The 22,085-nt window shown below is 39.9% G+C and overlaps 3 protein-coding genes across 3 annotated transcripts in view; 1 reads left to right on the top strand and 2 right to left on the bottom strand.

Moving 5' to 3' along the window:
- Positions 1 to 3,694, bottom strand: part of cbl (Cbl proto-oncogene, E3 ubiquitin protein ligase) — a 34,124-nt gene extending 30,430 nt beyond the window's left edge. The window contains exon 1 of the mRNA XM_026313257.1: positions 3,548 to 3,694. Within this exon, the coding sequence (XP_026169042.1) occupies positions 3,548 to 3,694 (147 nt within the window). The remainder of the gene's footprint in view (positions 1 to 3,547) is intronic.
- Positions 3,695 to 4,043: 349 nt separating this feature from the next.
- Positions 4,044 to 8,794, top strand: drc12 (dynein regulatory complex subunit 12 homolog). Its single transcript, XM_026313281.2, has 6 exons — positions 4,044 to 4,937; positions 5,058 to 5,126; positions 6,191 to 6,310; positions 6,548 to 6,640; positions 6,743 to 6,873; positions 8,433 to 8,794. The coding sequence occupies exons 1-6, from the start codon at positions 4,886 to 4,888 to the stop codon at positions 8,559 to 8,561; spliced, it is 594 nt and encodes a 197-aa protein (XP_026169066.1). The 5' UTR covers positions 4,044 to 4,885; the 3' UTR covers positions 8,562 to 8,794.
- A 7,332-nt stretch (positions 8,795 to 16,126) lies between these two features.
- grik4 (glutamate receptor, ionotropic, kainate 4) overlaps positions 16,127 to 22,085 on the bottom strand; it is a 124,068-nt gene continuing 118,109 nt past the window's right edge. The window contains exons 14-19 of the mRNA XM_026313269.1: positions 20,927 to 21,100; positions 20,276 to 20,441; positions 19,351 to 19,576; positions 18,356 to 18,484; positions 18,111 to 18,229; positions 16,127 to 16,516 (exon numbers count right to left, since the gene is read on the bottom strand). Coding sequence (XP_026169054.1) covers positions 16,127 to 16,516; positions 18,111 to 18,229; positions 18,356 to 18,484; positions 19,351 to 19,576; positions 20,276 to 20,441; positions 20,927 to 21,100 — 1,204 coding nt within the window. The remainder of the gene's footprint in view (positions 16,517 to 18,110; positions 18,230 to 18,355; positions 18,485 to 19,350; positions 19,577 to 20,275; positions 20,442 to 20,926; positions 21,101 to 22,085) is intronic.

Below are 22,085 nucleotides of genomic sequence, written 5' to 3'. Positions count from 1 at the left end.
AAAAACATAAAATCTCTTTACTCAACATTTGCCTAGGATTGCCTTGCAAATTTGAACAGCTGAAGACCCAACTCTCAAAACAAAAATGTGGACATAAGAGTTAACTACAGGGATATGTCATGAAATGAACTTTTCAAGTACAGAAGAATTTTTAAAAACTTTTTTAAAAACATACAATTCAGACCTTATCTGTTGATAGTCAGACCATGGGAATCATCTACATGTTTGCGTCAAATGTGTTCACCAAACTGTTCAAATATATGTTTTATGCTCAACAATGTTCAACTGCTCCTCACCCAACTAACTGTGCTGCACTGTGTGTGAGTCACTTCGTTGACCATTACAAAGGACACTGGCCAGGAGCCTAGAACACTCTGTCATTAACCACCATATGGAGATTGATGGAGTTGCTGTCATATTTACCACTGGATTCAAGTCAAACTTGTTCCTGTGACTGCACAAAACTACATTTTCATTGAAAATTCAGAGTCTCAGGTTGTAAGAGCAACTTCAGCAGTGACTGAACAATTGCATACCAACAACAGGACATGGCTCATTCTTTTGTAGATCAAGCCAACTTATTGTCTACTAATTATGTCTGAGTGTTAGAAAGAAATATGGGGGGAATTGCATTACAAGAATGCCTGTTTGAATTTCCTTGCCTCTTCTTTTTGGATGCTATTGATCATGATGGGAAAATGAGAAATTGGAATGACTTCAATCAGCTTATAATTGAAGTAGGCTAGAAACACACAGATCTATCAGTCATCAATTACAATTTGCATATATTCTGCAAAATTATGAATCTGTGCTATGGGGTTAACATATGGGGTTCCTTGTCAAAAGCCCCTGGACAAAAACAGGGCTGTTCATTTAATCCTTACATGGTAGTAAATGTAACGCATTTAACATTATTTAGAAAATCCCAGGTTAAATGTAGACATGTCTAAATATTGGTCCAAATACAGGACCAAATACTGCTATATGAATATTCAATATTTGCCTCATACAATTTATCAGTTCTAAACTTGAAAATAGCTGCAATTAGTGTTACATTAGTTGCTTGATTGAGTGAACAATTGTCATTTTTCAAATAAAATGTCAAACATCACCTAGGCATTTTGACTGTTTCTCACATTTTACAAACAGTTAACCAAAAAATACAAAAAATTAGCTGATCTGTGATCTATGTCATGAATCCAGAGGATATCATTTTCATCTACTGAGTGTAACATATTAGGAATATTTGAGCCCAGTTTGTAAATGGCCAATGTGTTGAGACCAGTCGGTTCTTCACCACTATCAAACACCTCTAAAAAAGTATGAAGCCACATTTGATCCGCAGGATATTTCAAGCATTACTGATTTCACATGTGAAATGTTTTTACCATGTGGGCCTTCACTAGGGCCTCCACACAGAAAGTCCAACTTCAAACTGACATTACGTGTAAGTAGATCATAGGTGAAACATGTTTGTATCACTTAATTCTATAATCAATACAACTCCTCATTTGCAGATAAATATTACAAAGTCACTGGTCACAAGATCATGAGGGTGTATCAAGGACTGCTTAGTTGGCCACTATAAGATCACAATCATGTTTTATACATCTGGAAATGCAACTTGCACAATAGTCTTTACAAACAGTGAATTTAATCAATTCCTTATCAAACTAAATGCAACCGAATGACAAAGTGCTTAAAAATGTCTTGGAACAGCAAATTTCTGCAGAACTCAGAAACTATTCCTAGAAAACACATTTGGCCCGATGTCCAGCAAACTGAAAAGAATTGACTTTTTGTTCATTTCCTGAAAGTTTTTTAATTCACAATATGGGTAATATTTTTCAAGTAAGTCTGATGACAAACTATGATGAACAACTTATCTATTTATCTTTGACAAATTTTGTAACTGCATGAAACCAGTTTCTAGTACTATCAAAGGTCTGTTTTGGGTCTACACTCAAAGAAGCCTTGAGAAGGCTGGTAATGACAATTTTCAATGTACAACTTGCTTGAGGCATGTGGCAAATTCAAGAGCGGAGACAGTCATGCAACAGCTAATGGTTAGGTTTTAATGCTTTAAATGTTAATTTCAAGTTTGGACGTGATGCAATTAGCTAAATGAAGAACACCTCTTTCGTAAAGGGTTCACACAAGATTTGGGTATTAACAGGTTTAATACTGATCACATTATGAACACAACAGACAAGTTGTAAGAAAAAAAAAATTATCTCATGATTCTGATCAAATTTAACTTAGTCCTCTGTGAGAGGTTTTTCAAAAAGAAACCACATTATTCTCCTACAGATATTGGGCAACATTATATGTTGGGCTGCGGTTTTATAGTGCTCAACAATATTTCCTCAGCTATTTTAAACAATGCAGTGGAGAAAAAAATACCTTTGCTCTTATACCCCTTTTCAAAAAGGTAAGACTTTTTTCCCACCATTCTGGTGGCACGATCCCTCAACTGCTTTATGGGGTTAAGCAGTGAACACATGGTAAATTATTCCTGTACTGTATGCTGTAAATTTTAACTTGGCTCTGCAGATCATTGAAGTAGCTTAAAGTTAGCTGCCCAGTCATTTTTGATGGCACTTTAGTATGTACAGACACAAACCTTGATAGTAAATCTTCTAGTAGACTGCAGAACACTAACGGATGACAAAAATAGAAGAAAACTCATGTCATTTCTGTTCTGTTCTGTTCGGTAGAAAGAGTGAGGGGTGGAGAGTGTGTAGTAGGAGAATCTACAACAGATGCTAAAGGAACAAAATAAAGTTGGATGGGGTTTCTTAATAAAAGCTTTGTAAACTGACATGGTCTCTAATCATCAGAGCTCTAAACTGAGGCCTGAAAGAGGAAGAGACGACACAAAAGTGTCTTGTCTTCCTTTTCAATCTAATATTGGTGTGTGTATCTCACAGGAAACTGGGGGTCAAACAGCTAGATTTTTTCCGAGAAGTGAAGCTGTGAAATGAGTCTCCTGTGTGAAACAGCATAATTGGCCTAGTTACATAGCTGTCTTTTATTTTTCTCTGAGCTTTGTTGTAGCTCCCAAAGGGCTGACACATAGTTGACTGTAGACATTTCAACAACAATGTATGAGACACAGTTCCTGTGCTAGCAGCTGATTGGCGTGTTTTGACACAAAGCCTATCGTCTTCCTTCATGCCAATGTTCCCAAACTATTTATTTAAACGTTGTCTAACAAGCTATAAGTTTCACGGGTTAATTAGCACAGGGTGGTAACAGCACTAGCAAACAGATGTGTTGACGATACCCTTGTTCTGTAACATTAATGTCAAGCAGTGTGTATGTTTTAAAGTAGTGCCAGGTAGCCCATGAGGTATAATGCAGAACAAAACACGGGTTTTGTGAATTATGTCTTCAGCCAGCTGACTAGGTTGGCTAACTCACGTTAGCATCGTCAGACCTGCAGCAGGCAAAGATTAGCTAGCTTAGCGATAGTTAGCTAACTAGCAGTCGCCGGGGCTACCGTTAACGGCTAGTTAACGGCTGGTTCACGGTGACCGTCACTAACCTTGTCCATCAGCTTCCAGCATTTCTCTACCGTCTTTTTGTCCACGGCCCCGGGCTGGTGATGGGAGTGGAGGTGGTGATGGTGTGGTTGGAAGGCATCCTTCATCATTCCGATTAGCCCCCCGCCTTTCTTCAGGTTCCCTGCCATATTCGGGTTCGACTAGGGTCGGCCAGAGCGACAGACAGGCGAAGCAGGGCAGGGGTCAGGGGGACCGAACCGTCGCCTGGAGTTAGGTGGACCGGGCGATGGTGATCCGGCACCCCCCGGCGAGGACAGCGCCCGAGTGGCGAATCCAAGCCAGGGTCCGACGGGGGGTAGAGGGAGGGAGGGAGGGATGACTATCGCACAAAGGCTCCCATCAGGGAAGCTAACATCAGCTTGCTGGGTAAATGTCCCGGTTGTGGCTAAAACAAGTCCCTCGGTCCCTCACGCCCAGTGCAAGCCGCTGTGTGCTGCAGCTAGCTGCTCTGTCTCTGCAGGGACCCACGCAGGCTAATTAGCAGAGCGCAGACCTGTCTCTACTCGCCCTCAGCTGGAGGACAATGGCACCGTTTCTCTGCCCAGACGCCCTGACGACTGGAGCGTGTCCTCGCCTTGTGACAACCCCCGATGTCGTTCCTCTTTTGTCGGCAGCAGCTCTTTTCGCCTGTGCTGCGTCTTGACGGGAAGTTCAGTGCCCGTGTGACAGTGTCGGCCGTCCTCTGCGGGCTGCGAGGCTGCGACAGGGAGCGCTCCCGAATGACTTACGAGAGGAAGTTGCACTTTAAACTGCAAAGGCTTTACAGACATCCACGGGAACGGGGGTGAATAAATAATTGCGGAAATTAAACATTGCCCAGCATTTTTCTGCTTCCCCCGTGACGTGTATGTGTGGCCCTTTCCTTTCCTGTATGCCTCCTTCCGTTCCCCCCCTCCCCTCCCGACTCAAAACCCAAACTCCACGCCTTCCCCGTGCGCGTCCACGAGTCATGAATGTGTTTCGGTGCGCGCCTCTGCCTGTGCAGCATTCATAAAACGTCCAAGAGATGCTGAATGCAGCCCTGAATTCCCCCTGTGAGGGCCGGGATCACCCCGACAACAAAAGACGCCTTGGCACGTCTCCCTAAAGTAAAGGATCCAATTACATGGCCCATGTGCATCAGCTAAAAAGGCAACCGTGCCTCAGTCAAGTTGTGATTGGCTGTTATTAAAGTCAATCAACTATCAATCAAGCTGCACTGTTGGTGCCATGAAAACTCACTCAGCAACCAGCGCCCAGCAACAAAGACTCATCCCTATAGACAAGCCTATAGCTTGTGTGTTCAAAGGACTGAGCAGGCACCCTCACAGCAAGCAAACATGCCTCCAAAGAAAAAGACAAAAAAGACCACAAAGAAGAATCCAGAAAAAAGTAATTGTGCTCATGATGTTATTCTTTTTTTTTTAGCTTTTGTGATTTTAAATTTTATTTTATTTTTATTAGAAATATTATTGTTTTGTTATCAAGTGTTTGTTGTTTGGTTGGTTGCAGGTGAAAATGACTTGGAAGCCAAATATAAGCGCAGTATTCTGGATATAGCCATCCTACAGGATCACATCGGTGAGCAGCAATTTCAAATTGAGTGTTTCTAAATAAGGTAGAATATGCTTTTATTTAGAACTAGGCAAACCTACTCTACTGCAGTTCAAAAAGAAACAATTAAAACACTTTATTAATAAAAGGCCTGCACTATAAAGCCTTAGGTAATTAAAAAAGTATCAATAAACTGTGCTTAAATTATTAAATGTCAAAAGTGCTGCTTTTGCAGAAAGTCAACCTTTGTGACTAATGTGTTGTAATTAGTTATAAATAAATACAGATGCTTCAGTATGTAAGCAGCACTTTACTGAGCTTCTTGAGTTGGAGCTAATCCTAATTACTTTATATACTGTTTAGGTTGTTTAGTACAGTGGTTGTACTTAAGTACAGTGCTTGAGTAAATGTAAATGTACAATTACTGTACTGTATTTTATATTACTTACACTGTCAAACTGAGCATAACCTTGAATGCTTAGTTTAAAAAATAAATACACTGTGATAGATCATAGCACATTTCAATTAGCTCCAGCTTGTCCATCTTCTTTGATTGAACATAGTTTTGAAAGGGACTTAATATAAATGAATACAACTAGGTGACCAAGGACCCACTGGTCACTGTAACAGAATTTTAGAAGTCCTCTGCAGATACAGTATGACAGAACCTAATGGAATGATGACCATCTCAGCAAATCATCAATCAGGCCTAGAATGATTAGACAGAAACCACATTTTGTAAAATACAGATGACAGGCTACAATTTGGAAGCATTTAAAGGTTTTTGAGAGCATGAGAAAACTTATAATTGAAAGTATTTGATTGAAATAAAAATAACAAACTAAAAAAAAAATCTACAATATATCAAAATGTAGAAAAAGAGAAAGTCTGAATAAATTTCTGTACTTTCATTTAGATAAGGTTTTGAATGCAGGGCTTTTACTTGTGATGAAGTATTTCTACATTGTTGTGCTTTCAATAGAAATGTAATTTAAGTATTTTTACAAAGTGTAACTGTCAGTCAAACATAAGAAAAAAAAGACCACTTGTATGGACATTCACACATGCATGTGTTTGTGTGGTTACCACAGCCCTACAGTGTGAGTCTATAATAAAGGTCCAGTCTGATAGATCTGACCTGAGGAGACGCATGAGAGACATGGAGCAGAAGCTGCAGCACGAGAGACAAGACCACCGGGACATCAACTCTGGTACTGTACAGACAGGGCATGAATCAACAATTAGTCTCTCTTTTAATATCCTGAGATAAGCGTAGATCCTTTTGGGAATGAGGATGAAGGACATGTTTGCCAAGGTTCAGGTAGGCTAATTTTTAAGGAACAAAAACTCTAATTAGCTGGTGCCTAAGCTGATTGCTGCATTAACCTTACAAAGTGAATCAGCAATGAGGGCTAAGTTTAACCTTGTTGACACAAATGTTATTGTAGACCTGAGTCGCCAGTACAAAACCATGCAAACAGAGCTGACCAAGAAGGTGAAGAGGTTGGAAGAGGAAGTAAGCCAGCTGAAGGGAGAACTTGGTATGAAAACACAAAGTTTATGACTAAAGAAATAAAAACACAGATGTCCCAAGTATTCTGCAAGTTCATTGATAGCATGCTTGTATGCATTTGTCTGCCTAGCCCTGTGTCAGGAAGAACTGAGCAAAGAGAAACTAGAGCGTGAACAGATGGAACATGATAAGGACGCTACCATATCTAACCTCCAACACAAGCTTGAGAACATGGAAACAGACTATGTGAAAGTCTTACATGTGAGTTGCAATACAAGCCAGTTCAAATGAAAATGAATACAAACTGATTTTAAGAAACATCTAAGAACCCACAGACATCTATAGTTTTGAACAAGTATCTTTGAAACTGTATGCACTGTAAATCAACATGTATAAGCATACAAACCAATTTGGATACACTTAATTCCCTCAGCCACCATGTGTCATCTAGTTTTCTTTATGCAGTTTGGTATTTACTACTGTCTGTGAATTGAGATCAGCTGTGTGTGAACTAACTTTGTTTTTGTTCAGCATAAATGATGGTGAGGGAAGAGTAGTTGCATGTGTGCTTGCATGTGTGCCACTGCGTAAACATAAGAGTGTGAAGGACCGGTGTTTGGGTCTTACAGAGCAGTAGGTCCAGCTCATCCATGCACTGCACTCTGAACGACAGGTGACAGGTCAGATTTATTTAGATTTAATTACTGTACAGTCACATTTAGCCATGTCTGTTCAACTGCATTATGGTAAGAAGACAACTTGGCCCATAATGCTGGACCTTTTTTCAGACCATTCAAAGTTTGGGCCACTGGATGTAGAATTTTTCTCTTTGAAAGATTTTTGTTTTTAGAATAACAAGACAATCCTGATAACAACTGCTGTCTGGGTCTTTTTTGATACTACCTCTAACAATTGTCAAAATCATCAATTCACATATCCTACGACGTGGGCTTTTTGTGGATGCAGCAGGGGGTAATCAGGTTTTGTTCTTAAGAAAACTGGTGTCAAACAGAGAGATAACTACAAACTGACATAAGAAGACAGGTCAGTTCCTGCTGCTCCCATACTCATGTGAAGGAGAATATATTTTTTAAACCTGGATTTTAGTGTCAAGGTTTTGTCCAACTAAATCTGCACAGTAGGTTTCAGTAGATTCAGTAGATTCTGTCCCCACTTTGCCTGAAACAGGTTTGCAAAAAATACTCAAGTGTCAGTGTCAGAAGCAGGTATTTAGACATAAAGTTAGTACTCCAATAATTTGTTTGGACGTTCTGACATTAAAGTGCCACAGAGGATTAATCTGCCAGTCAGTCTGGATGCACACCACTGTTTGTGCAAAATGAGATGAGATTTATTATTGGACTGTGCTCAGGAGCTGTTTTAAATGGTGAACTCAAGTTTTCAATGCCCACAATAAACACATACTAAATGTTATTCTTCCCTGTTTGTACATTATATTACTTTAAACCATGACAATATGACTCTGATTATAGAACAGCAGAATTTTATATGAATACATTCTATAGGTAGTGCCAAATTGCCAGACCATAGACAGTACATGCAACATTCAAACATTGTGGAGATCTTCAGAGTTATGTGATCAAACCTAGAGCCCAGTTAGAAATAGGAATTGAATATGTAATATATTCTTTTTTTTCTTTGCCCCTGTAAGACACATGCATCTACACACATCTAATTATGCTTCTTCTCCATCAGCTCACTCCTGAAAGGTGGTTAAGGGTGGGTGGATTATCAGGTTAGACAAACGGGTGATTTAAAGAGAAAAGCTTGCATCTCATTTGTACTCATGTTTTGTGCAGGAGACTCTAGACAGCCTGACCTCCCAGCTGTCTGTGGCAAGAGAGGGATGGGAGGACAAGAGCACAGCCCTTCACCAAACATATAAGGAACTGCTCTCTGAATTTGGCCTGAATGCACTGGACATCTAAAAGACAAGATCCTTACAAATGCAACCAGCTGCTCTTCTCAGTCAGAGACATTTGTTTAACGCTGTATCTAGAGCTTGGTTCTGTTTGATCGGACTCTTTTGGCTCAAATGAATGTGACATCCGTGACAGCACCAATTTACAACTAACAATTTAGTACGTCTAACACATAAACGCATGTAAGTTATCATGGATGTATTGACGAGTTCACTATGTAGTGTCTGTAATGTTGTCTAATGCCCACTAGATGTAGCAAATTACTGTTTGCGGTCAAGGAGATGGTGGCCCATGTGTCTTCAGAGTGTTATATTGTGTATTTAGCATTTTATGCTGTGTGTATAAATAATTTATATTTTTAAAGCTGAATAAAAATCTGTGGCAATTACACACACAAACTAATGAAATTGATGAAACATGGTCTGGACTGAGTGCAGTACTTTTTATAAACAATAGTAAAGACTCGTGATCTTACAACATAGGTATAGTAGCAAAAATGGTGAATACAATGTCTTGGCTGTGTTTCATGCTGTGTCAGTGGATATGAATATGGTAACAGCCAAACAAGCAAAAGGTGAAACTGGCCACTAAACCACAGAGACATAAGACCACTATTTAACTGTAATATTACTAGGCAGCTGTGCTTTTATTTAACACACAACAGCACAAAAAACTCACCAGAAAGGAAAATATAAAAAGTCCACAAAAAGTAATGTTCAATATGAGGTAGACTAACAATAAAAAATGACAAGCGAAAGGCGAAATAACAGTTAATGGTGCAGGAAATATGATTTACAGTAGCTGCCCAACATCAATAAACCCATAGTTCCCCGAGGGAAGCCAGATGAACAGATTTTACTTCCAAGGCTGTCATTTCTGTGTCTTTTTCATGGCCCAGTGTGGTTTATTTTAGCCTCTCATCTGTGAGGTAATGAATCATTTATCCAGGGATTAAGATAATTCTGTGCTCTAACGACCAATTAACAGAGGAACTCAAGAGGCCTTTATCAGAAAACCAATATTTTCTCCTAAAACACAAAGAGTTGTTGCCTTCAGGGGGTATGTGTTTTCTATTTGTGAAGGGTTTAATATGGCTGACTGCAGTCATCTCTGTACTCAGAAGGAATTAAGAATAGTTTACCTGTTAGTGCAGGAATACATACTTTATTTTTTATTAACAAAACTAAATAATTAGAATAAAATAATTAGAATTAAATAAAAATGACCAGGATAGCAATACAAGACTCCATTACTCCATTAGTAAACGTCTTGCATTCAGTATCTAATTATTATCGGCCAAATGTACAAAAAGATAGCTTACATACTTGTTCTGTAAAAATGTCCCTGACACTGATTTATTTTTATATATGATGTTATAAAATCTATAGTGATGCATCAGTATGCATAATTCACTTGTTGTACCTTGTCAAGCTGGAGCTAATTTTAACTACTTTATATACGGTTATGAAGGTATTTCATTCCAGTGCTGCCTAACCAAGTGTGTGCGAGATGATTAATGGTAGAGGAACGATAAAACAAAGTACTGTTACATCCATTCATTATCTGTACCTGAACTTTTCCTATCCAGGGTCACAGGGTGGTCTGGAGCCAATCCCAGCTGACATTGGACGAGAGGCACAGACTGCAAATAAAGTTTTGACACATGGAGGCAGACAACCAGTCACACGCACATTCACTCCTATAGGTAATTTAGAGTTACCAATTAACCTAACCTTCATGTGTTTGGACTGTGACAGGAATATGGAGTATCTGGAAAATCCCCACACAGACCTGTGGAGAACATGCAAATTCCACATAGAAAGGCCCCAGGTCGCCCAAGGCTGAAAGCCAGAACCTTCTAACCAGTGCAGCCTAGAGAAGAAATGGCATCAAAGACATGTGACACGTTACAAGGCCCAAATTAAACATTGCTTTTATGTAAGGAGTAACAAGCAAAACGGAACCACTCTTAAGCTTCAACAATGAAATTTATATACATATTTGTTCATGAAAAGATATTAATCTGAAAATGAACTAGCTGTGAAGTAAATGTCATGATGAATTAAAAAAGCACAATAGTTCCATCTGAAATACTATCAAGTAGAAGTATAAAGTAACTTGAACTGCCACTTCTGGCAGTGAATATATATGAGTACATATGTTTATATCCATTTTTTCTATAACTTTTAACTAGTGGAAAAAGAAATACTGTTTAATTCATGGTACACATAATTAATGAGCTTTAATTTGAAAAGCCTGTTAAATGTTTTTCTTATCAAAGCATGTAGTCAGAGACAATAATAATATTCTGCTGAGAAGTGCAGTCAGTGCCAATATTTAACATAACCATGTATGGTGACTGGTCTAAAACTCTAAAAAAAAAAAATCAATACCTGGCTTTGTTTTTCATTACCCAACTGACAAATTTACACAATGACAAACTGGCTGTTTTCATTTTTCTGGTGAATCCCTCACAATGAGTGCTGTCTGTTGCTGGCTTCCACTGGAATTTGACTTGGCTGTGTTCTGTGTTCATTGGGCTTTTGGCTAATGATCCAAAGAGATGGCCTCCAGCTGATGAATCAAGATGCTCACTGTATGATTTCCCATGGAGGCAAGCACAGGAGAGCAATCCCAAACAGCTACACCCACGCATACACACGCTCACTCTACTCCCACCCACACGTACACACTCATGCGCACTCGACTAGGTAATCAGTCCTTTCCCATCTGTTGGCCATCGATCAAGGCTGGACTGAATAGTCAGGGAATGAAACTCAAAGTAAATGAAGCTCCATTTTATTTCTCTGAAAGACAAACAATGTCAAGATGTTTTGGTCAATATGTTCAGCAACAACTGTCAGTGAACAAAAGGCTGTATAACAGCGTTGACAGTATCTCACCTTGGAGAGAATTCTTGCACTCTAAACACCCTTTCTTTGACCACACATCAACAACAACAACAACAAGCGTTTTGCAATTAATTGCCAGCAAATCAATATGAAAGCTCTGACTTAAAAATGTGCACAAGTCTCACTATGAAATAGGTTTCCACAGATGTCATGTCATGTCAATTGGTTTTCTTGGATGTGGTGCTTGTTAGTGGCAGTTATGGGGTGTATGTGGACATAAACACTTTTATGCAGTTGTTTGATAGAGGGTTGCAGTATTGGCAGTACAAATAGGATAAATAGATTTAACAATTGCTCTTACAAAGCAATAAAATCAGACTCATTCCAGAGTTACTGACCCACAGTTCTCTAAAAAAAATGTCTAAATATCCCAGGGTCCGAGTTTTGGTTTACTAGATACAGGACATGGAACTTGCGATGCTTCAAAATAGGAAGTTTTATCTGAGCAAAATTTAAATCACAAAATAGAAAAAAGAAAAAAAAAGAAACAGTCAAAAACAAAATTTACTGACATGGAATGGCCTAATAAAAAAAGTGTATGGGATGTGAGCTGTTAGCGTGGCAAACTGCATTAGATTCATTACGCTATAAATCCTAAATCCTTGCTGAGTAACAATCAACTACAGGGACATTGGTATTGCTATGTGCTACAACTGGGTAAGCTTGAGGAGTGAAGTGGATTTTCACACACCTCTGCAGGCACTCAGTGCACATCACGGGCTCCATAAATCCAACAGCAGCTAGGCCATGGTGGTTAGAGATGCACTTAATTTATGGAGCTGGACCACCAGAGGCAGAAGGAGAAGCCTGAGCACAATGAAATAAAACTTTGACACAGCAGTAACATACAGGTGGCAGTGGCTGCTTACGTGCGTGTGTGTGACTTTTCCAAGAGCTACTGTACTGTATGGGAGTGTGGATGCAGGTTGGTAAAGCACTGAAAAACATGCCATCTCTATGGGGGGGAATGGAAAAGAGTGAGTGACAGGTACTCGACAGGAGAGAGAGGGACAGTCTGAATTAAACCAGAAATCAGATACACGGTGTTTACTCACTATCCTGAGGAAAGAGAAATATCCACTGAAAATCACAGTGAGAGATGGACTACAGGTGAGCAGGTGCATATAATGCAAGTAAGTTGTTAAGCCAATTTGCCTTCATTAGACTTCCCACTCACACAAGAGCCTCAGCTGTTCAAAAGATTCACAAGTGTGCAGATGTTAACTCAGTTATGGAAGAGAAACGAGATAGACGCATCAGTTCTTTCCGGTTCACTCAACAATTGTCATGTTCACTCTGCTAGAAACCCATATATCCTGATACTGCTTCTCTGCATGTGTGTCACAACCAAACAGGTGCAGTGCCTGAATATATCTGTATGCTGAATAATAAATCTAGAAAAACAAAGTGCAGAGGCTGTTTAAGATGACTGATTTAAACAGACCTGAAGGTCAAAAACATCCAAGTAAAGAAGAAGCAAACCCAGAACCCCACAGAATGGTGGTTGTCTTAAGAAATGTATTTATAATGGAATAAAAATGTCAACATAGGAAAATAAAGCATATAAAATATTGCAGCCAAACCCTGCCATTTTTCTCAGTGGTCTCCCAGCAAAGGTTGCCTGGTGTTTCAGTGGGATTTGTTTTAATTCTTACTCTACTGCTCTTCATGCCTTCAAGGTAATTGGCAATCTCATTCCAACTACGCTTGATTTAGCACCGCTGTAAATGTTTTTAGCGTTTAAAAAGTTAGAGTGCAGCAAGTGCCTTCTTACTCTCATGAGATTCTAAGTGACATTCAGCAAATGGATAGAAACTTCTTTTATAAAACTGGTAATGAAATGTGAGTCTGTTTTTTTTTCTTTGCTATTTGCATTGCAATTTGTCATTTACATTATTATATAAAGAAATATAGAAAGGTTACATTAATGGTTTGTGAACAGTTTTCTATCAATTATGTTCACAGCCTGTGAATGTGTCCATAGTGTGAGTATATCTAAATGCCATATTGTGTCCATATAAACAATTATACACATGTATCTCTGTTCTACAAATATAACCAACTTCAAGTGACAGTTACTCCTGCAAAAAAAAAAAACAACAAAAAAACCCCCCCAAAACAAAACACTTTGGACCATTACTGGGGTCCCTGTTGGTCAGCCTATATTTACATGCCTTCTGGCGGACAATAATAGTTCATCACTTGTAGATTAGATGCACTGGCACCATTGGCTCATCAGCAGATGATAACATAATACATCTGTGATTCCTATTCTTTTATGTATGGTGTCAAATCAAGCAGATTCAATGCTGTTTCAGATACAGACGTGTTCCTGTTGAAGTTCGGATGCACTACAGAACTGAGTTACAATACCATCTGAATTTCTAAAACACTTTTCCACAACTGATTAAACTGACATTCAAGAGGTAGAAAAAAGAAATAGAAATTCCCGCTCATTTGTGATTGTGTGGTTGTGCTAATACTCCTGTTCACCCAAGGTCTGTCAGTGGTGGATGCACCACAATATCACAAGCACAGGAGCCTAATAATTGTGGAGGCAGTCTGGGTGAAACCATGTCTTTTCATATGCTTGTTAGTGCACATATGAAGTATTAAAAGAAAGGACAGAATGGTTCGACACCAAGGTGAATGCCAGTGTGACCACACACGAGAGGGTCAAAATTATTGTTATTTCTAACTTTAGACACAGGACAAATGGACACGTCCTTTAAACAATCACTCTTTAAAAGAGCATATGCACAGAAATGACAAGCAGCAGATGAAAATGTCAGCGATAAAAAGTGAATATGGCTAATAAAAGTACAAGAGAGTCAGAGATACCTTCAAGCTGAGTTGAGTTGGTGGCCTAGTTATGAGAGATGGTGACTGACAGAACCTGATGGGCAGGTTTAAAATGATGGACACATCAGAGATAAGCAGGAAGAAGTAAAGACAGGTGGAAGACTGCTGATCCCCACTGTGCAACAGTCAGGCTACCACACAGTAACACCTTCAAATGAGTCGCAGCACTGAGGAAACACTAAGTCCCGTGTCACAGTCAGAAACTAAGTGGATCTTAAGACTCTTGTTGGTGGTGGTTTGTTCTCATTGTTTCACTTTTGAAGGTATGGTTGATATAATGCAAATGAAGACAAAATTTCTTTTCAGAAATACAACCAAACCGAATCGATGCATTTCAAATACTGACTGAAAAATCAGAATCACTAAACCATATCATTTTAACTTCAATTAATTTGATTCTACTAATTTGAGTAATCACCCAAATTGACCTGATGAACTGCCTGAATCAATATTCAGTGCATTAAAAATCAATCTCCTAGGGACCCGATTCATGTATTTCAGGTTTGGGTTGGATTTTGGGAAAGAAGAATGAAAATGTCAAGAGAGCATCTAGGCTGGTGTGAACTGAAATCCTCCTTGAAGCACAGTGTAAAACATCACTTTCAATAAAGGTTTAAGTGCCTTGACATTTAAAATAACTCAAGTCAACTGCTGATATTTAAAAAAAAAAAAACCCTTGTACTTTACCAGGGACTTCGTGTTTTTGGTTGGTTCTGATATATGCTGGGTTTCATTCTTACACCTCCTTCATGAGTCATGCATCATTCTTAAATATGTGTGACTTCTCATGTCTTACAGAGAGCACATAGTGTGCAGGAAACTATATATTTTAAGTGAGCAATCCTAAAGAGGGCAGGTGTTGATGATAAATGTGTCACGGATGTGGGACAGATGGAGGAGAAAGTAACATCAACACTCAGAGGACGAAGGAAATAAACAGATGTTTTCATGAATGTGTGTTTGTATGTGTGTAGCCATCATGTTTCAAACAGGTATTTAAAACCGGAAATCATTCTCTCAGCTACTCAGTCACCACTTTTGCAATTAATCACCTGACAATAACTCTTGACATGCAGTCGCTGTCTTTCAGAGATACCAACAGTTAAAACATTTTTTAATAGAGTATCACTACTATAAAAGAAGTCCATGTGTCTGTATGCCTCTCTATGGTTTGTGGGTTCAGATGACTTTCTGATCTCCTCAAGGCTGTGGTGCTTTCTTTAGCCACAAGATAATACTCATGGTTTTTGGCACTTTCAAAATAAAAAGATTTGAAGGATGACCTTGCATTTGTCTGTTCATCTTTGCAGCTCTCCAGAGGCAATATATGTTCATACAGTAAATTGGCAGATAAAAAAGAAACTTGTTTGAAGTTTTTTTTTTTAAGAACAATAGAATAACAATATTCAGTACTGATAATCCAACAGAGGACAGAAATAATTTAAAAAGAAAAAAAGAAACAGCACAATGATAAATGACTGAAAATACTGCATAGTACAAATGCCCCATAGCAGTTTTTTCCCCATCCTGTTTTACACAGTACAGAGGGCCAACAGGGACAGACCACAACAAGAAAGACTCATCAGTTTTTCCTATGACCAAAAAAAAAAAATCACCCAAAGAAATTCCAAAAACTGACTGCTGGCTGTTGCCTCAAGGACAAAACAAAGTTCACAGCATTGTCCTGCCCTTTAAGACCAAGCTCCGAATGGCTGTATCAAAATCCTATGAGATCTTTGATCCCTGGGAAGTAGAGGTGGCAGCTGGGAAAGCCAGCCCTGTTGCAGCCACTGGCCATTATTCAGGTTCACTGCTATTTGTGGTCTTGTCCCATTCTATGCTCTCCTCACTGTGTGTGGGTGATGGGAGGGCCCCAGTGGCCCCTGCAGGACGCATCCTTAGTCCCTGGAAACGTCGGCACTCAGGGCATATACGGATGTGGCTGCATCCTCTCGCAACCATCGCAGCCTCCTGTGCCAGTCTGTGGGAGAGGGGTTCAGGCAGCCCAGTGCCCCCGCACAGCTTGCCGTTGCTGAGGCTGACTGCGGCTGCTCGTGCCCGGCGCTCCTCCAGTGGCAAAGGTCGTGGCCGCACCATTGAGGCCGCCCGCCGGCGTCTCACCTGCAGACTGTCACGACACAGGACGATCCCCTGGAGCTCCCGCAACATCTCCTCACAAACTGACTGCTGCAAACACACACACAGGGAGATGAAGACAGGGGAGAGGGGGATAAGAGAGGAAGAGAGAGGGAGAGAGGCCAGACAACTCACTGACTGAATGACTGATGAACATCACAGACACATACATGTGCATTTCATGGTTTCATGGTTATATTTGTAATCCGTGAACAGTGGGAGCAACAGAGAGATGGCTGGTGTAAACTGAAAAACCCGCAGTAAAAATAAACACATATATTACACGTGAAACTATATACACTATTCAGACACACACAGACATGTAACACACACATTTTATCTCCTTGGCTGTTGATCAAGTGCTCCACTGGGTACGTTAACTCAAAAAACTACAATAACAGACACGATACTGTAGCTCAAGTGCGAGGCAGGAGAGGCTATTTATCAATCCACACATGCTGCACATGAACACAGTAACAACTACACACATAGACACACAGGCGTAGAGATACACACACACACAAACACAGGGTTTTACAAGTTAGAATGAAACAATCTTTTCTGCTCAAAATAAGGAATCACATGAGTAGGGTTTTGACTTTCACATTCTGAATGTTTATTGAATTAAAGTCACAGTGTGGAGTCCATGTGAGAAGACAAATATCAAATGTCTTTTCAAGGAATGAGAACAGAAATAATCAACAACACTGCATGCACATCTTTCTCTACTCTATTACTCGACCATTTTTTGTTAATGCTGCTTGAAGAGTAGCGCAGCAGAGCTACTTCACTAACAAAAGTAAAAATTTTCAGGATTTTTTTTTTTTTTTTTTTTCGGACTTTGTCCTCTACAAACAGCAGGAGTCCAGTGACCTCACTCCAGATGAAGTTGAAATATATATGTATCTGATAATATATTTATTCATTTATAGCACAGCTTTAGGAGTATAATAAACATCTAATATCAGTGTAAATAAAACTTTTATTTATAGCTGTTTTTCTTTCTAATAGAAATATTTCATTTAAAAACTATTCTACTTCCCTTGATGGTCACTTATTTATGCAAACTTCTGATTGATGGCCACAACTAGTCTATTAACGTCCAGCATTTATATCCGAATCTAACGAATGACTTCTGGTATCTGACAGCTGGGTTTTGAGTGAAGATGTGCACACACTGCCAGTTATCTTTTTAACTAAAAAGATTATTGGATTAAGGCTAAAATTAAACAACCACAATTATTTTTACTAAGAAAATCTCAGTGGCAACAGGCTGTAAGTATGTATTCACCACCAATAAGACTGAACTACATTCAGTATTCTATATATGCGCATTATTTTTTGTTTCATATAGATATGTCTGAATCTTCTACTGCTTACATACAAAAAGAACATCATCCATATATGCATGTACTCTGACTGAGGTATAACTGAGGTATATCTTTGGTTTTGTGCTGATTATGTCTCATAAGCTGCACAGAGGAAGGTCGAATGTCAAGTGGAACCCAGAGGAAGTGGAAGACTCTTGCTACACCTCCTGTCAAAGCTGTGTTCACTGGGTAAGCCTAGCAGCTCTGTGAGGGTGAGGGAGCCAGGGAGGGGAGAGGGAGACAAAGCAGATGCAGGTTAGATAACCCTCTCTCACCTCATTTCCGGGTGTCTGCCTTAACATCCAGACAAACTCCAGCACTGCCATGAAGATGGCCACCAGCAGGCCACACACCAGCACCACGAAGATGCCGCCGATATTCTCCATACCTAAACCTGGAGTAGAAGGCAGAAATGATAGGAAGAAAAAAAAATTAGCCAAAATACAGTTGCAAACATTAATCTCTAAAACTACAGTAGAGCTTGAAGAACAAGTCAGATGAGGATTAACCAGAGACAAACCTTTGGCACGATGGTCCTCCTCTTTTGGACACTTGCCTCCATCCCACCACTTCCTCTTGAGGATCTCCAAACGATTGTCCTCCTGTAGTTTGAGGATGGCCAGGTCAAACTCATCACGGTACACAGACCCTAGAGGGAAGACAGCAGCAAAAACTGTCCCATGAAGGTGTGTCAAGCTGGATTCAACCATCATACTTTACCTCCGGAAGAAATCTGCTTGTTTCAAATGCCAAACGCAAGCCAAGTGACGTTTTTATGAGTTTTTCTTCTTATTTAATGTGGTGAAAGTGAAACTATGCCACTCCATTGGGAGACTTTGTTTTAACAAAATAAGATTTCAAAAAGATTAAAGGGCTTACTTTGATTTTCCCATGTTCTACAGGTCACATCACAGCATGCAGTGTGGCATATCATCCACCAAAAAGTGGAGTTTACTATCCTTTAGGCATCAAAGGCATCGAAATTAATCTTGTTTACTTTAAGGTGTGTTTTTCTCACAGTCTGCAGTTTGACTCAGCCTGAGATCAAAGCGTAAGTAAACCCTGTGTTTATACTCTTAGAGCAGCAAGTAAGTTGTACACAACAATATTTCAAATTCCCGTTCTCTCGTCCTAACTTCGCACATCACAGCACGGAAACAAGCACCGTTAAAGTCTAGCTATAAATCTTTTAGTTTCACACTTTTTGCATCATTTCTTCTTGTGATAATAACTAATGGTTTGTCTTTGCTGAGGCTTTACTTTTCAATTTAACTCTCCATTGTGATGATTACGGTGTGTCCTCCAACTAACGCCCCTGCTCCTCATTCCCTCCTCTTAACTTCAACATGAAGATACAGTGTATTTAAGCAAACGCATCAGCTTTTGTCCTCTGATGACTTTATTTTACACTGAACTTCCTTTCACCATCAATGCTGCTGTTATTCATCAAGTCTCCAACCTGTGCGAGTAAACTTTTAAATCTTCTAATTCTTCATCACATCCTCCTTCACTTACCCAGTGGCATGCCGATGCCGTAGCCCTTGGTGTCCAGCAGTCCTCCAATCTGAGTCAGGTTGCAATTCCTCTGGCGGTAGTACTCATTCATGGTGCTCTCTAGCAAGTAGGCATAGTTGGAGTTGAGGACACGGGCGATCCCCTCCTCCGTGCTCTTCACAAACACACTGGGCTGCTTAGAGTGCATGAAGTTCCACATACGCTGGTAGGTTTGGTAGCGAGAGTTCTGCAAACAGGTGAGATACAATCAGGAGAAACAGTCAGATGTGGTAGACAGTAAACAAAAGCCTATCAGCACAGGTAGAGATTGGTTTTCATTTTTCTTTTTCATTTTCTCTAACTGATAGATAAATTCTCTGAGAGCAGTGCTGCTGTTAAATGTGAATGTGTTTTTTCCCTTTTTCTTCAGCACACCCTTTTTTCCTATTTGAGTAGCTTCCAAGTCTGGTACTGAAACTTCACTTAACATCCCCACCTGTCCTCCACTTTCTCTTGACCTGTCTTACTGAGTTATTCAAGACCAAGCATATATAAAAGCTCTTCTTCCTCTCAACAGAATTATCCTTCACTGCCACCCTGTAACATTCTTTCCCTGTTTCTCACTTTCTCTCTCTCTCTATCTCTCGCTTTCCAAGGTCAAATCTTGAGAGGATAAAATGGGACAGTGAGTGTGTGTGTGTTTGTGTCTCTTGCAGGGACTCGGGCAGTGCCCCATCTCCCAGGGGAGAGGGATATTGAAGGGTTGTGGTGAGAAATGGACAGAAAACAGATAAAACCTGTAGTTAGAGGCGGAAGACAGGAAGGACAGAAAGGTGATGAGGAGGACAATTGATAGCCCATAGATCACTGCAGCCTCTTAGGTTCGTTAATGTGTGTGGTAGTGAGTATAAACAGTGTATCATGCATTATATGTGTACCCTCTCACCTGGAAGAATGTCATTGTGGATCCTCCATGCATGGTGCCGTACTCTATCGCTGTCTGATCTGCGAGGTCGTCTACTGACTCTATAGGCACCTCCATCCTCTGAACTGTTAGGAAGGCAGCCAGGTTGGCTGTGTAGGATGAGATGATGATTAATGTGAAGGCCCACCTGCGGAGGAGCGACAGAGGACAAGAACATATGTATTCGCCTATAAAATATGCAAATTGACAAGTTAGTGTACAAAGACAGACTGCCTGGATGAAAGTAAAGGAGGATTAAAATAACTGCGCACCTGTGAGAAAGCACTGCTGGATTTTCAGTAGATGGCAGGGTAGATGGATGAATGGGTGGGTGTGCATGGGTAAAGGTGACAATGCTCAGTTTGAATGAAAGGAAGTGAGGTCATAGTTGCAGAGGCAGACGTACACGGACAGAATGTTTTCCATAAGTACTAATGTCATTATAAGCTCATCTTGAACTCTGATGTCCCAGGTATCTGGAATGTAGCTTCAAGATCCCATCAGAGGTGAAATACATTCTGTGATGGAGCCACAGGCACAAATTCAAAACACAACAGAACTGAATGGGTGAGCTTCACAGCTGAAAACATGCAAGTGCATTCATGTTTGTGTGTCTCTGTCGCCGATACTAACCACACTCCACTGACACAACGTGTGGACAGGGCTCTGGGAGCAATGGTGGACCCTTGCTGCATGAAGCCTCCAACTGGGAACCAGAAGCTGTTGCCAAGTGAGTACTGGTTGATCAGCAGGTTACAGCGACCCTTTAGACAGGGGTGAGGATTGTACCACTCATAAGGTGTCAGTCTAGAGGGAAAGACACAAAGGGTTTAGAGCACAAAAAGAGACACAGGAGCTATACAGGCAACAATAGTGGGAATAAAAGATGGATTAACTTTTCACTCAAGAGCAAAACTCAAGAGACAGGGATTGAGCGAAATGGAGAAAGAAAATGGAGTGAAAGACAAGGAAAAACAACTTTGACTGTCAATGGTGCACAAAGTCACCTTGGCTCTCTAGAGAAAGAACCAATGTGCTTTTTATTCCCCATGCCTGCTTAAATAGTGAGACTGAAAGCTTTGTAACTGGTATGTTCAGTTGGCGATGTGCAAAGTTAAAGTTATGTGACAAGTGACAACTCTGTTAGATTGTGGGGAAAAAAGTTTTATCTCAGTCTTAAAAATTGGGTATAATTTCCATCAGATCTGCTGAAATTAACAACAAAAAAAAAGTTTTCTTTAAAAGTTGCAATGAAAAAAAAAAAACAACCAAAAAACACAACTTTACATCTTGATACAATACAACAGGTGCTTACTGTATGTGTAAACTGAAATACTGTAATCATCCCTCCTGTTTACACTGGATGTAAAAATATACAGCCCTAAGTCAAGTGGATAGCTTCCAAAGTTTCAGTGCTAAATGACCATCTGCCTCATTCAGATTACTGAAGCCTCTGCTGCTTCTCCAGCTGATCTTTGAAGGGCATTTTGGCACAAAAAGATGGCTTTAGATGTTATTACTTGACTTTGCCACATTAAGAATCGGTCTCTGTGGCCAGGTACTCTTTGAAAGGAAAAACCATTGCAATAACTCATACTGTAACTTTGCCAATTTCAGCATCTGAGTAATGTTTTTGGACATAAAATGAATAAATGCAATCCTTAAATTTATGAGCCAGTATGATTGTAGGGGAAATATTCTTAGCGAACTTCAGCAAAAATGGAAAGTGCATATCATTCATATAATTATCATTGACTCAACTTTTAGAGATGCGGTTCATATGGCAAATAGT

The sequence above is a fragment of the Mastacembelus armatus genome, chromosome 13 (assembly GCF_900324485.2).
Source record: "Mastacembelus armatus chromosome 13, fMasArm1.2, whole genome shotgun sequence".
In the NCBI taxonomy this organism is placed as follows: domain Eukaryota; kingdom Metazoa; phylum Chordata; class Actinopteri; order Synbranchiformes; family Mastacembelidae; genus Mastacembelus; species Mastacembelus armatus.
This window is presented reverse-complemented; position numbering and strand designations above follow the sequence as displayed.

What these genes read in the sequence shown, in the direction of transcription:
- drc12 (XM_026313281.2), top strand. Translation starts at nt 4,886, where the DNA reads ATGCCTCCAAAGAAAAAGACAAAAAAGACCACAAAGAAGAATCCAGAA. An exon ending in CCACCGGGACATCAACTCTG is followed by an intron (nt 6,311 to 6,547) that starts GTACTGTACAGA and finishes ATGTTATTGTAG; the next exon opens with ACCTGAGTCGCCAGTACAAA. An exon ending in ACTATGTGAAAGTCTTACAT is followed by an intron (nt 6,874 to 8,432) that starts GTGAGTTGCAAT and finishes TGTTTTGTGCAG; the next exon opens with GAGACTCTAGACAGCCTGAC.